The 13,497-nt window shown below is 46.8% G+C and overlaps 1 protein-coding gene across 12 annotated transcripts in view; it reads right to left on the bottom strand.

Moving 5' to 3' along the window:
* The window catches only part of SYNGAP1 (synaptic Ras GTPase activating protein 1), a 198,006-nt gene that overhangs the window by 65,084 nt on the left and 119,425 nt on the right, over positions 1 to 13,497 (bottom strand). For 11 of the 12 annotated variants that reach the window (XM_044305739.1, XM_044305745.1, XM_044305744.1 and 8 more), the window contains exon 4: positions 1,585 to 1,676. In XM_044305739.1, the coding sequence (XP_044161674.1) occupies positions 1,585 to 1,676 (92 nt within the window). Of the gene's footprint in view, positions 1 to 1,584; positions 1,677 to 2,753; positions 2,892 to 13,497 lie in introns of those variants that run through there. The other variant, XM_044305750.1, reaches the window with a different exon arrangement.

The following is a 13,497-nucleotide window of genomic DNA, read 5'->3' as shown; positions in this document are numbered from 1 at the left end:
GCTTGTAGAAATGGTAACTGGGAATCACTGGGTAAACTGGTTTGGTGAAGTTGCCCACGTACCACACACATAACCTGAGCCACACATGTGAGGCTGCATCCGATGGTCTGGCAGATTGCGGTGTACCTCCGCAGGGCTGTACACCCTCTAGCAGTGACCCAAGGGCTGTACACCCTCTCGCAGTGACTCCAGGGCTGTACACCCTCTAGCAGTGACCCCACAACCTCATTTTCCTTTCTGCCTCTCAGTTTAGAGTAGTGGCCACCATAGGGAGGCAGAGCACCTACTATTACAGCGGTCGTCTCACAATACTAACTTATTCCCAATCCACAGGACAGAGGATAAGGATCTAATGGGTGGGGGTTCCAAAAGCTGAGACCCCCACCGATCCCAAAGAACAAGGGTCCCAAGTCGAGCATGCAAGCTGTCACTCCATTCATTCCCTGCCGGAAATTTCCATGTACTATCGAGAATGAATGGAGCACGCCTGCTCGACCACAACTCCAATTATACAAGGATACAGGACCCCTGTTCTCCTGATCTGAGGGGGTCCCTGCAGTAGGACCCTTATCCACTATTCTGTGGATAGGCGATAAGTCTGTATTGTGGGACAACCCCTTTAAGTTGTAGGTGAAAACTACTACTACTCCATCGTCCTTCTGACAACACTTCCTGTGCTTTGCTGGCTTTGTTTTCCTCATAGACACACTAGGCCTCACTTATCAAAACTGTCTAACAGGACGACTGGCCTTGTTGTCCATAGCAACCAATCAGAGCTCAGCTTACATTTCTCCAGAGCAGTTTTGGAAATGAAAGCTGAGCTGTGATTGGTTGCTGTGGCCAACAAGGCCAGTCTTCCTGTTAGATGGCTTGTGTGGATCTGAATCAGGAATGGGATCTACACAAACCAGAAGTGCACCGGACAGGAGGAGTAGTAGTAGTACTACTACCAATAACCTAGCAACAAAACACTGATAAACACATTTCAATAATTCTTCATGTCCACCAAAACGGCTTCTATATGACCCCGACAACTGTGGATCATTGATTCATCCCTGACAACTTTACCACTAAGAATGGAAATGGAAGTTTTTGGAGGAGATTAACTAAAACTGGTGTGAAGGAAAAGTGGAGCAGTTGCCCCTAGCAACCAACCAGTCCTTTTTTAATTAACTAATGCAGTCTGGCTGGTTGCTATGGGCAACTGCTCCAATTTTGTGCACCAGTTTTGATAAGTTCACATACCATGGAGGGAACAATTACATTTTATCAGAAAAGACCAACGTAGATGTTATGGGGCCGGTACCTAAAGAGATATATTGACCCTGAGCAATAAAAGCTTCATATCAGGACCCCCCTCTTGGACACACATATGCCCTCCTAAGGGCTTGACCGGTTATCAAAAAGTTGACTAGTTGCAAACTAGTTAGGGGGTCAAGTACTCATCTGATACCAAACTGGTAACCATTTTGACTTCTAAACGGGGCAGGGGAAGGATCTCCATCAGCTCACAACGGCCAAAACTTAATGACAAGCTTTGCGGCTCCATCAGTACATAGTATAAATTGACTATATATCACTTACCGACGGTCGGAACGGGGCGGTGGGAGGGGCGTCCATGCTGTGCTGTTTCCCTCCTGGGACGCTTTTCCTCCGGGAACGAGCAATGTGATAATCTACGGAGAAGATGGACACAGGGAAAGAACTTATGAGTAATCAGGCACCGGAACATCATCAAACGCCATAACTCCTCCGAATTTCACACCATATGATGTCCTTCCGAGACAATAACTTCTCAGTCTGGACTAGTCACAGTTCCAACTTTCTTATGTTCTTCCATCAAACCATCTACACCATCTCCGATATCTAATCTACAAAACACTTGTGTACTCCTCACCATGTCCTACAATACCGTCATAGGTTTCATGTCTTACGGTTCGGAATCCACAAGGAGCAAATCTTAAGGTAATTTCCACCACAAAATGGAAAAGTGAGCCACCACCTTCCCTTTAGGTTGTACTCATCAACCTTGATGTACTCATCATGGTTTCCTGGTGGGAGGATCAGCAGAAGAGTTTCTTCTTCGAGAAGCGCTACGTGACTTATTACTAGGAATGACCGAGTATGTCTGCCTGTGTCAGGTCTTTTCGAAAGGTCACTTCCATCGAAGGAAGTTTCTGGTGGCACCATCACCTCCAAGAAGCATGGGAGATAACTAAACACTCCACCCAAAGCTGGACACGTTTTGGTGGAGTTCCAGAACCATAAAATACAGCCGGGTCTATCTAAAACAACCAAAAAGTAAGAGTCAAAACCCATCGCGTCAGGAACTTGACCACTTAAAAGATGGTGGAGATGCAGCACAGGTCAAGGGATCAATCTGAACATTAAGATACCTGCATGGCTCCATCCTGGACTATAACACCATACTTGATCAGGTGCCTAGTGCAGTGGAAGGACCCGTTGCACGTATCTCAGTGGGTCAGAAAAAGTTCCCGCTGGTAGTACTTCCTGGCACCACAGGCTACACAGTATCCTAGAGATGCCGACGAATGGAAATGTGCCGAGTTTATGCATCACATTTTAATGAAGGTCAGAGCTTGCTGAACATATGTTTTTTTTTTTTTTTCAAAAGTAATTTCCTAGGCTGCGTTCCGACAATCAGCGGCCTGTGCGCCCAAAGCCTTGGTGCATACTGATTCACAGCAAAGAGGGAAAAAACAAACAAAAAAAACAGCAGAGAAGCTCCTTACAAAATAACTAAACCGCACATCGCCATATCTTAACGATACACCGGGACGCTGACATACGTGCACATTGGTGCACAGGAATCTCAGCACGAAGTGGCACACGTCCCCAGCAGAACGCACACACGGGAACACACAGGAACACACGCAAAGCTGTATATAAAACACACAGAGCTCTGTGCAGACGCCCACACAGACACATTGAAATGCGCCGGCTCACAGCAGTGAAATCATTCTATACAAGTATATAATCCACCCACACACAGCCATGCAGCCTGCAGAACATACAGGTACTGTATAGAGGAGGCACAGGCCATGTATGCACACAGCTGTGGATGCAACGTACGCTACATACATATATATATAGCGAGGGCGCCCACGTAAGGCATGCACATGCACTAATATACACCGATCCCCTCGCCCGCTCATTAATTTATGTATCAATCTGTTCATTACCATATGCTGCTGAATAAATGGTAATCTTGCTGCCTGTTGTAATACAAGCCCGCCCTCCCCAAACATCCCCGGTCACGCACAGGTACCCAGCGCTGCCAGCTCCACAGGGCACAATTATGCAAGAAGTTCCCAGTCCCCGCTGCAACCAGGAATAAGACGTACAGATGTCAAGACAGATAGACGCACTTCTCCTCCTGCCATAGGGACGTGGACACACGTGTGCACGCTCAGGTACAGCACACCAGGCTTCTCTCTCACCTCAAGACTCAGCGAATCTTTCAGATGCCATCAAATTTCATGTTCAAGACCTTGAGTAGGCCCAAAGCTGTGGATGGTGAACCCCAAACACAAGTGAGGACGGGGATGGGGTGAAGGGGAGAGGGCATAGGGAGGTGCAGAGCGATGGAAAAGTAGGTGCAAGGTGGGGTGCAGGGCATGCAGAGCTGCGTGCAGAGTTGATGAGTGTCCACTACAGGTTGGGCAGTGCAACATGAGCAGGGTGTGATGATCTGCAGTGTAAAGTAAGGCACTGCAGGGCATGCAAGGCAGGATGGTGAAGGCATGCAGGGCAGCGTGTGCGGTGCAGGTGAAGCAGAGTGTGCAGGGTAAGAGGCCTCCACGTTACCCAGCTCCCAGGACCAGCGAGCGCTGCATCCTTCCGTATTCACAGGGATGTCACTGTGAGCGTGGTAACCAGGCAACTGTGTGCACGCCCCCTCCTATCACAGGAACACGCACGGGGGGACTGCCGCTTAACTACTTCACAGACAGCGAGGGAGGGAAAAAAACGAAGAAGAAAATGGTGACGACGACGGGGAAGGAAACGCAACATAAAATGACGGAGGGGGGGGGAAACAGCAGCAAGGAGGGATGAGGAGAAGAGGGGAAAAAGTGAAGGGGGTGGTCAGGATGGACAGGAGATGGGAAGAGACGGGCAATGGGGTGGAGGGATGGACAGGGAGAGCGGAAGAGAGGGAGAAAAATAAAGAAGGGAAAAATGAGAGATTTGGAGAGAGAAGAGAGTTGAGCTGAGCGAGAAACGTCTCTGTTACTAAGCAACTGTGCGCGTACCCTGTCCTATCAGAGAGAGCGGCGAGAGGGAGAGACTGCCACACATGGAGGGAGAGACTGCAGGGTGCAGAGAGACTGACATACATGGAGGGCGAGACTGCAGGGTGCAGAGAGACTGCATCAAAAGGATGATAGACTAACACACATGGAGGGAAAGACTGAAGGATGCAGACAGACTGCACAAACAGGATGGAGGGAGAGAGACTGTCATACATGGAAGAAGAGACTGCAGCATGCAGAGAGATTCCACTGACAGGGTGAGGGGAGAAAGACTGCAGGATGCAGAGAGACTGCACAGACAGGACAAGGGGAGAGAGACTGTCACACATGGAGGGAAAGACTGCAAGATGCAGAGAGACTGCACAGACAGGACGAGGGGAGAGAGACTGTCACACATGGAGTGAAAGACTGCAGGATGCAGAGAGACTGCACAGACAGGACAAGGGGAGAGAGACTGTCACACATGGAGTGAAAGACTGCAGGATGCAGAGACTGCACAGACAGGACGAGGGGAGAGAGACTGTCACACATGGAGGGAAAGAATGCAGAATGCAGAGACTGCACAGACTGGATGAAGGAATAGAGACTGTCACACATGGAGGGAAAGAATGCAGAATGCAGAGACTGCACAGACTGGATGAAGGAATAGAGACTGACACACATGGTGTGAGAGAGTCTTTACGGGATGAGGAATGCCATGTGCAAGAAGAGACATACCGCCAATGATAACATATATAGGGAGGGCAGCAGATATGGGCAAACAGGCAAAAGAGGAAACCAGAGGGAGAACTCAGACACCCATACAATATATAGAGACCCCCCCTATAGAATGTATAGATTCTTTATAGAAAATGTGAACGACCTAACAGAATTTTTGGAGAGCACCTTTACACACACAGACATACTCTGAGTGTACAGCATAGAGAACCACGTATAGAATATATAGACACACACCCTATAGAATGTACAGAGACCTCCTTAATGGAATAAACAGAGATCTCCCTCCCACTCACAGAGAAATCCTGTAAGACCTGCCTTAACTGCCCACTCATAGAAAACGCCTGTGAGTCCTGCTTCTCCCTTTCATAGTGAAAGCCTATGAGTCCTAATTCCCCCTCTCACAGACAAAGCCTGTGAGTCCTGCTTCTCCCTCTCATAGAGAAAGTCTCAGTCCTGCTTCCCCTCTCATAGAGAAAGCCTATAAGTCCTGCTTATTCCTCTCATAAAGAAAGCCTATGAGTCCTAATGCCCGCTCTCATAGAGAAAGCGTATGAGTCCTGCTTCCCCTCTCATAGAAAAAGCCTATGAGTCCAAATTCCCTCTTATAGAAAAAGCATGAGTCCTGCTTCCCCTCTCATAGAGAAAGCCGGTGAGTCCTGCTTTCCCTCTCATAGAGAAAGCCTGTGAGTCCTGCTCCCCCTTCTCATAAAGAAAGCCTGTGAATCCTGCTTCCCTCATATGGAAAGCCTTTGAGTCCTGCTTCACCTGCCTTCTCATATAGAAAGCCTATGAGTCCTGCTTCCTCCTCTCATGGAGAAAGCCTGAGAATCCTGCTTCTCCCTCTCATAGAGAAAGCCTGTGAGTCCTGTTTCCTCCTCTCAAAGAGAAAGCCTGTGGTCCTGCTATCCCTTCTCATATAGAAAGCCTATCAGTCCTAATTCCCCCTCTCATAGAGAAAGCCTATGAGTCCTGCCTCCCCTCTCAGAGAAAGCAAATTAGTCCTACTTCTCCATCTCATAGAGAAAGCCGGTGAGTCCTGCTTTCCCTCTCATAGAGAAAGCCTGTGAGTCCTGCTCCCCCTTCTCATAAAGAAAGCCTGTGAATCCTGCTTCCCTCATGTGGAAAGCCTTTGAGTCCTGCTTCACCTGCCTTCTCATATAGAAAGCCTATGAGTCCTGCTTCCTCCTCTCATGGAGAAAGCCTGAGAATCCTGCTTCTCCCTCTCATAGAGAAAGCCTGTGAGTCCTGTTTCCTCCTCTCAAAGAGAAAGCCTGTGGTCCTGCTATCCCTTCTCATATAGAAAGCCTATCAGTCCTAATTCCCCCTCTCATAGAGAAAGCCTATGAGTCCTGCCTCCCCTCTCAGAGAAAGCAAATTAGTCCTACTTCTCCATCTCATAGAGAAAGCCGGTGAGTCCTGCTTTCCCTCTCATAGAGAAAGCCTGTGAGTCCTGCTCCCCCTTCTCATAAAGAAAGCCTGTGAATCCTGCTTCCCTCATGTGGAAAGCCTTTGAGTCCTGCTTCACCTGCCTTCTCATATAGAAAGCCTATGAGTCCTGCTTCCTCCTCTCATGGAGAAAGCCTGAGAATCCTGCTTCTCCCTCTCATAGAGAAAGCCTGTGAGTCCTGTTTCCTCCTCTCAAAGAGAAAGCCTGTGGTCCTGCTATCCCTTCTCATATAGAAAGCCTATCAGTCCTAATTCCCCCTCTCATAGAGAAAGCCTATGAGTCCTGCCTCCCCTCTCAGAGAAAGCAAATTAGTCCTACTTCTCCATCTCATAGAGAAAGCCGGTGAGTCCTGCTTTCCCTCTCATAGAGAAAGCCTGTGAGTCCTGCTCCCCCTTCTCATAAAGAAAGCCTGTGAATCCTGCTTCCCTCATGTGGAAAGCCTTTGAGTCCTGCTTCACCTGCCTTCTCATATAGAAAGCCTATGAGTCCTGCTTCCTCCTCTCATGGAGAAAGCCTGAGAATCCTGCTTCTCCCTCTCATAGAGAAAGCCTGTGAGTCCTGTTTCCTCCTCTCAAAGAGAAAGCCTGTGGTCCTGCTATCCCTTCTCATATAGAAAGCCTATCAGTCCTAATTCCCCCTCTCATAGAGAAAGCCTATGAGTCCTGCCTCCCCTCTCAGAGAAAGCAAATTAGTCCTACTTCTCCATCTCATAGAGAAAGCCGGTGAGTCCTGCTTTCCCTCTCATAGAGAAAGCCTGTGAGTCCTGCTCCCCCTTCTCATAAAGAAAGCCTGTGAATCCTGCTTCCCTCATGTGGAAAGCCTTTGAGTCCTGCTTCACCTGCCTTCTCATATAGAAAGCCTATGAGTCCTGCTTCCTCCTCTCATGGAGAAAGCCTGAGAATCCTGCTTCTCCCTCTCATAGAGAAAGCCTGTGAGTCCTGTTTCCTCCTCTCAAAGAGAAAGCCTGAGGTCCTGCTATCCCTTCTCATATAGAAAGCCTATCAGTCCTAATTCCCCCTCTCATAGAGAAAGCCTATGAGTCCTGCCTCCCCTCTCAGAGAAAGCAAATTAGTCCTACTTCTCCATCTCATAGAGAAAGCCTGTGAGTCCTGCTTCTCCCTCTCATAGAGAAAGCCTATGAGTCCTAATTCCCCCTCTCATTGAGAAAACCTATGAGTCCTGCTTCCCGTCTCATAGAGAAAGTCTATGAGTTCAAATTCTCTCTCGTAGAAAAAGCCTATGAGTCCTACTTCCCCTCTCATAAAGAAAGCCTATAAGTCCTGCTTCTCCCTCTCATAGACAAAGCCTATGAGTCCTGCTTCTTATTCTCATAGAGAACGCCGGTGGGTCCTAATTCCCCCTCTCACAGAGAAAGCCTATGAGTTCTGCTTCCCCTCTCATAGAGAAAGCCTATGAGTCCTGCTTCTCCCTCTCATAGAGAAAGCCTATGAGTCCTAATTCCCCCTCTCATAGGCTTTAAGCCTATGAGTCCTAATTCCCCCTCTCATAGAGAAAGTCTATGAGTCCAAATTCCCTCTCATACAAAAAGCCTATGAGTCCTGCCTCCCCTCCCATAGAGAAAGCCAATAAGTCCTACTTCTCCATCTCATAGAGAAAGCCTGTGAGTCCTGCTTCTCCCTCTCATAGAGAAAGCCTATGAGTCCTAATTCCCCCTCTCATAGAGAAAGCCTATGAGTCCTAATTCCCCCTCTCATAGAGAAAGCCTATGAGTCCTGCTTCCCCTCTCATAGAGAAAGCATGTGAGTCCTGCTTCTCCCTCATAGAGAAAGCATGTGAGTGCTGCTTCTCCCTCTCACAGAAAAAGCATGCGAGTCCTGCTTCTCCCTCTCATAGAGAAAGCCTATGAGTCCTGCTTCTCCCTCTCATAGAGAAAGCCTATGAGTCCTAATTCCCCCTCTCATAGGCTTTAAGCCTATGAGTCCTAATTCCCCCTCTCATAGAGAAAGTCTATGAGTCCAAATTCCCTCTCATACAAAAAGCCTATGAGTCCTGCCTCCCCTCCCATAGAGAAAGCCAATAAGTCCTACTTCTCCATCTCATAGAGAAAGCCTGTGAGTCCTGCTTCTCCCTCTCATAGAGAAAGCCTATGAGTCCTAATTCCCCCTCTCATAGAGAAAGCCTATGAGTCCTAATTCCCCCTCTCATAGAGAAAGCCTATGAGTCCTGCTTCCCCTCTCATAGAGAAAGCATGTGAGTCCTGCTTCTCCCTCATAGAGAAAGCATGTGAGTGCTGCTTCTCCCTCTCACAGAAAAAGCATGCGAGTCCTGCTTCTCCCTCTCATAGAGAAAGCCTATGAGTCCTGCTTCCCCTCTCATAGAGAAATCCTGTGAGTCCTGCTTTCCCCTCTCATAGAGAAAGCCTGTGAGTCCTGCTTTCCCCTCTCATAGAGAAAGCATGCGAGTCCTGCTTCTCCCTCATAGATAAAAGCATGTGAGTGCTGCTTCTCCCTCTCACAGAAAAAGCATGTGAGTCCTGCTTCTCCCTCTCAAAGAGAAAGCCTATGAATCCTGCTTCTCCCTCTCACAGAGAAAGCCTGTGAGTCCTGCTTCTCCCTCTCATAGAGAAAACTTATGAGTCTAAATTCCCTCTCATAGAAAAAGCCTATGAGTCCTGCTTTCCCTCTCATAGAAAAAGCCTGTGAGTCCTGCTCCCCCTCTCATAGAAAAAGCCTATGAGTCCTGCTTTCCCTCTCATAGAGAAAGCCTGTGAGTTCTGCTTTCCCTCTCATAGAAAAAGCCTGTGAGTCCTGCTCCCCCTCTCATAGAGAAAGCCTGTGAGTCCTGCTTCCCATGCATACTCCGATAAAAAGCCTTTGCCGCCACCCCCCCGCCCCAAGATGAAGAATGTGAGTCCTCATACTTTCCTGTCCACGCGGATTGATTGAAAACTTTTCCACTGTGAGTTTGCTTACAGGCAGAACAGTTAATCACTCTGTGGGCACTGGTTAGAGCAAGAGCAGGACTCGCAGGCTTTCACTTTTTAAATAAAAATAATAAAGCAATTCATGGAAAATTATATAACTCTGCGTCACTCATCTATGCCTTTACTGCCTTTATACAGGAGACCTGAGAGAGCCACTTTAAAGAATGTGCCATCAAGGGTTCAGTATACATATTGAGTATTATTAAAGTGGAGTCACTGTTACATACATTACTTATCCTGTACTGATCCTGAGTTACATCCCGTATTATACTCCAGAGCTGCACTCACTATTCTGCTGGTGGAGTCACTGTGTACACATATTATGTTACTTATTGTTACTCACCAGTCCAGGCTGTAGGGCCATGCACTAACTTGCTCCCACTTCAGCCTTGCTCTGTTACTTCTCCTGCACATAGGGTTGCAGCAGTAACCTAGCACACAGCAGTGATGTTATCCCACCATTTTTGCTTTTGCTGACCTCGATGAACTCACTGAATTGATGTCTGCTTCTAGTCAACGTGAGGTTGCCCAAGTTATTTGTCACCTCTCGGCATGGATGGTCACCCAGGGACCTGCTCCAGTGTCACCCTCTCCTGTTTGGAAGCACACTATATCTCACTGCATGGACCCACCGCTTGGGGGTCTTTAATCCATCTCGCTGCACCTGTCAGGTTTGATGGAAACCCTAAAGCTTGACAGGGATTTATTAACCAACGGCGGGGACATTTAGAAGTGTGTTTGCAGCAGTTCCACTCTGATCGTCGACAAGTGGCATACATCTTCTCTGTGCTCTCAGGAGAGGCATTGGCCAGCTTACTCTTTGGGAACAAGAGCCCCCCAATATGCACTTCTTGCCTTCCTTTCTGCATTTTCCAAAGTATCTGAAGAGCCCGGTTGCGCTCATTCTGCGGCTGATGCCTTCTAACACTTGAGACGAGGCTCCAATTCCATGGAACACTATGCCATTCAGTTCCCACACCCTAGCATCCAAACTCACCTGGAATGATAAAGCTCTGCAGGCAACATCTTATGCAGGACTGTCTACCAGATGAATTAGCTGGAAGGGATCGGCCAACCTGTGTTGACGAATTGGTCTCTTTAGCAACTAGGGGGGAATTGTGATTCAGGGAGAGAATGCTCAAGATTGTTGTTGGTTACCATAGGTTAGGGCTCCCTCCATGTCTCCACCCCAGGGAGAGACCTTTGGAACCTATATACCTTGGGAGCTACACATTGCCTCCCTCTGAAAGTGCTCATCACCTCAAAGAAGACCTCTTTACTGTGGAGAAGGTAGTGATTACTGGATGGACTGTCCTAGACCGACAGTGAAGTAAGGGAACTCCAGGTCCTGGGTAAGAATGGAAAGATCACCTTGGGGCTAAAGTTATCTTCCACCAAGGAAAACTATTCTAATACCAGTTTCTCTCTTCTTCTGGTATTCTCTTTTTGTGGACTCCAGGGCTATTGAAAAGTTTATTGATTCTTCTCTGGCCAGAATATTCTGCTGCTGGCTCTGCAGACATCTATAACTCACCTCTGCCAATGGCTCCACAATTACTCATTCGTTTTCTTACAGGGAAAGTATTACTCCAAGTGTGAGTTCTTCCTTTTCTAGTTCTGCCTCCAGTACAACGCCGCTGCTACTGGGACTGCCATGGCCTAAGCGGCATTCACCAGTGACTGGTCATCTGACTAAATTACCTGATGTGGTCCATCTTGTTTTAAACAATGTATTAAAGTAATTCCTCAACCTTCCCCTATGTCACTCAACTCTGTCTTCATTAATTGTGGCATACAGCCATCAAATCTAGACTTTGTGGATGAATTTTTTTTACCACAGAACCACGATGAGGTAGGGTGTATCCATTGCCTTTACCAGAAATGTAGGCCAAGTCATCCTACATCAATAAGAATTTGGACAGGGTCTTTATCTGTAAATCCACTTCCTCAACTGGAGCTGGGTTCTTCTTCGCAAAGAAGAAGGATGGTTCCTCAAGATTGTGTATCAACTACCGGGACCTAAACAAGATCAAGGTGAAAGATCGCTACTCACTGCCTCTCATTTCTGAACTTTTTGACCTGATTAAGGCCTCTTTGAAACGTGTGAAAAGTGTTCTGTCTGGATGTGTTGGGTGTTGTGACGGATGACATCTGGACTGAATCCTGACCCATTCAATTCAACGTTTTTTTTCACACAACATCTCTGCAGTAAGGAAGAATCGCAGGACATTCTATATGGTGTGTTTCTCACACAGCCCTGGCTTCATAGAAGTGAATGGGGCTTGTGTGAAAAACAGAAGGTATCCGAATGCAATGCATTTTTTACTGATGGTTGCTAGGAGATGTTGAGTGTTATTCCTCAGTTTTTCTTCACGTGCGTGAAAAACACATCAAAAACTGATTGCATCTGCACGAAAAAAACCTGAAACACTGAATGCAATTGCAGACAAAACTGATTCATCTTGCGTACAAAACCATTGTTTTTTCCCTCAACAGGTCCTGACTCATTCCATATCACTTGTGTGAAATAAGCCTAAGGGGGATCAATTTTTCACCAAATTTCATCTTCACAGTTTGTATCAAAGAGGAAGATGAATGGAAGAGGGAATTCAACACTAGAGAGTTCCACTATGAGTATCTGGTCATGCCCATCAGCCTGTGCAATGCACCTGAAATATTTCAACAACTTTGTACATGAAATCTTTTAGGATGTACTAAATCTGTAAGCACTTTTCTGCCTTCATGTCCCTTTGTTCTTACAAGAACTTCAGGAGAACCTGCCTATACGCTAAGTTAGAGAAATGCCTATTCAATCTCCAGGAGTTGCCAATTCTGGGGTACGCTATATCCTCTGAAGGACTACAGAAAGATACTGAAAAGGTCTCAGCAATCCTGAAATGGCCATAACCTGTGGGCCTTAAGGCTCTCCAAAAATGTCTTATCACTATTGGCGTTCCATCAAAAATAAATCCCAAGTGGTTGCTCCTTTAACAGCTCTTACCAATAAAGTGCCAAATTCTTGCAACTGGTTGAACTCTGTACTGAAAGCCTTTAACCTCCTCAAGTCTGACTTTTCTTCTGCTCCACTTCTACATCATCCAGATGTTAACAGACCTTTCATCGTGGACGTTGGTGCTTCATCCATAGGAGTTGAAACTATACGTCCACAACAATCTGATGAGACCAGAAATTTTACGTATGGCTTCTTCCAAAAAAATTCCCCTGCAGAGAAGAATTATTACATCGGAGTAAAACTTGCTGTAGAAGAATAGTGCCATCACCCCGAGGGGGCTAAGTTCCCCATTAAATATCTATATTGACCACAAAAATCTTGAGTAGCTACAATCAGCCTCATCAAGTGCATTGGGTGCTCTTCTTTTCTCATCTTGATTGCATGCTCATCTACCCGGCAGCTGGTAGAAACCGCAGTGCAGACGCTCCTTCTAGATCTTTTGATCTCTCAGAAGTCTCTGAAAAGATGCCGCCAGGGTATATTTTAGCAATTACAGATACATATCCAGTTGATTCTCCTAAGGGCCGATCCCTGGTTCCAGGACTTTGAGATATGTTATCGTGGACACAGTCTTCTTTACATTCTGGTCATCCTGGACTCAAACGACCTGCACAGCTAATTTTTCACTTTTATTGGTAGCCCAAATAGATAGTAGGAATTTGTTAATTCAAGGCCTCTTGGCAGCCACCTCTTGGACCTCTACAACCACTACTCACTCATCAAGAGCCATAGTCTGAATTATCCATGGACCTTATCACAGACCTATCCTCTGCCCATGGATTCACTACTATCTTGGTAAAGGTGGATCGATTTTCCAAGATTTTCCAAGGTGTGCTTTCTTCCTTTACCCAGCTTGTCTTCCACTCCTCAGTTGGCCCAAGCCTTTTTCAAAGAGGTTTGTAGTCACCATGACATTGTGTCCTATATTGTTTTGGAACGGGGAGTTAAATTTACCTCCAATTTCTGGAGATCTCTGTGTAAGGTGTTGAAGATCTCTCTGGATATCACCCACAAAGTAATGGTAGATGGAGAGAATTAATCAATGCATGGAGTAATATCTCTGAATTTTTTCGATTGCCCACAAAGAAAACTGGCCAGA

The sequence above is a fragment of the Bufo gargarizans genome, chromosome 9, assembly GCF_014858855.1.
Source record: "Bufo gargarizans isolate SCDJY-AF-19 chromosome 9, ASM1485885v1, whole genome shotgun sequence".
Taxonomy (NCBI): domain Eukaryota; kingdom Metazoa; phylum Chordata; class Amphibia; order Anura; family Bufonidae; genus Bufo; species Bufo gargarizans.
The sequence above is the reverse complement of the archived record's forward strand: the minus strand, read 5'-3'. Positions and strand labels throughout refer to the sequence as shown.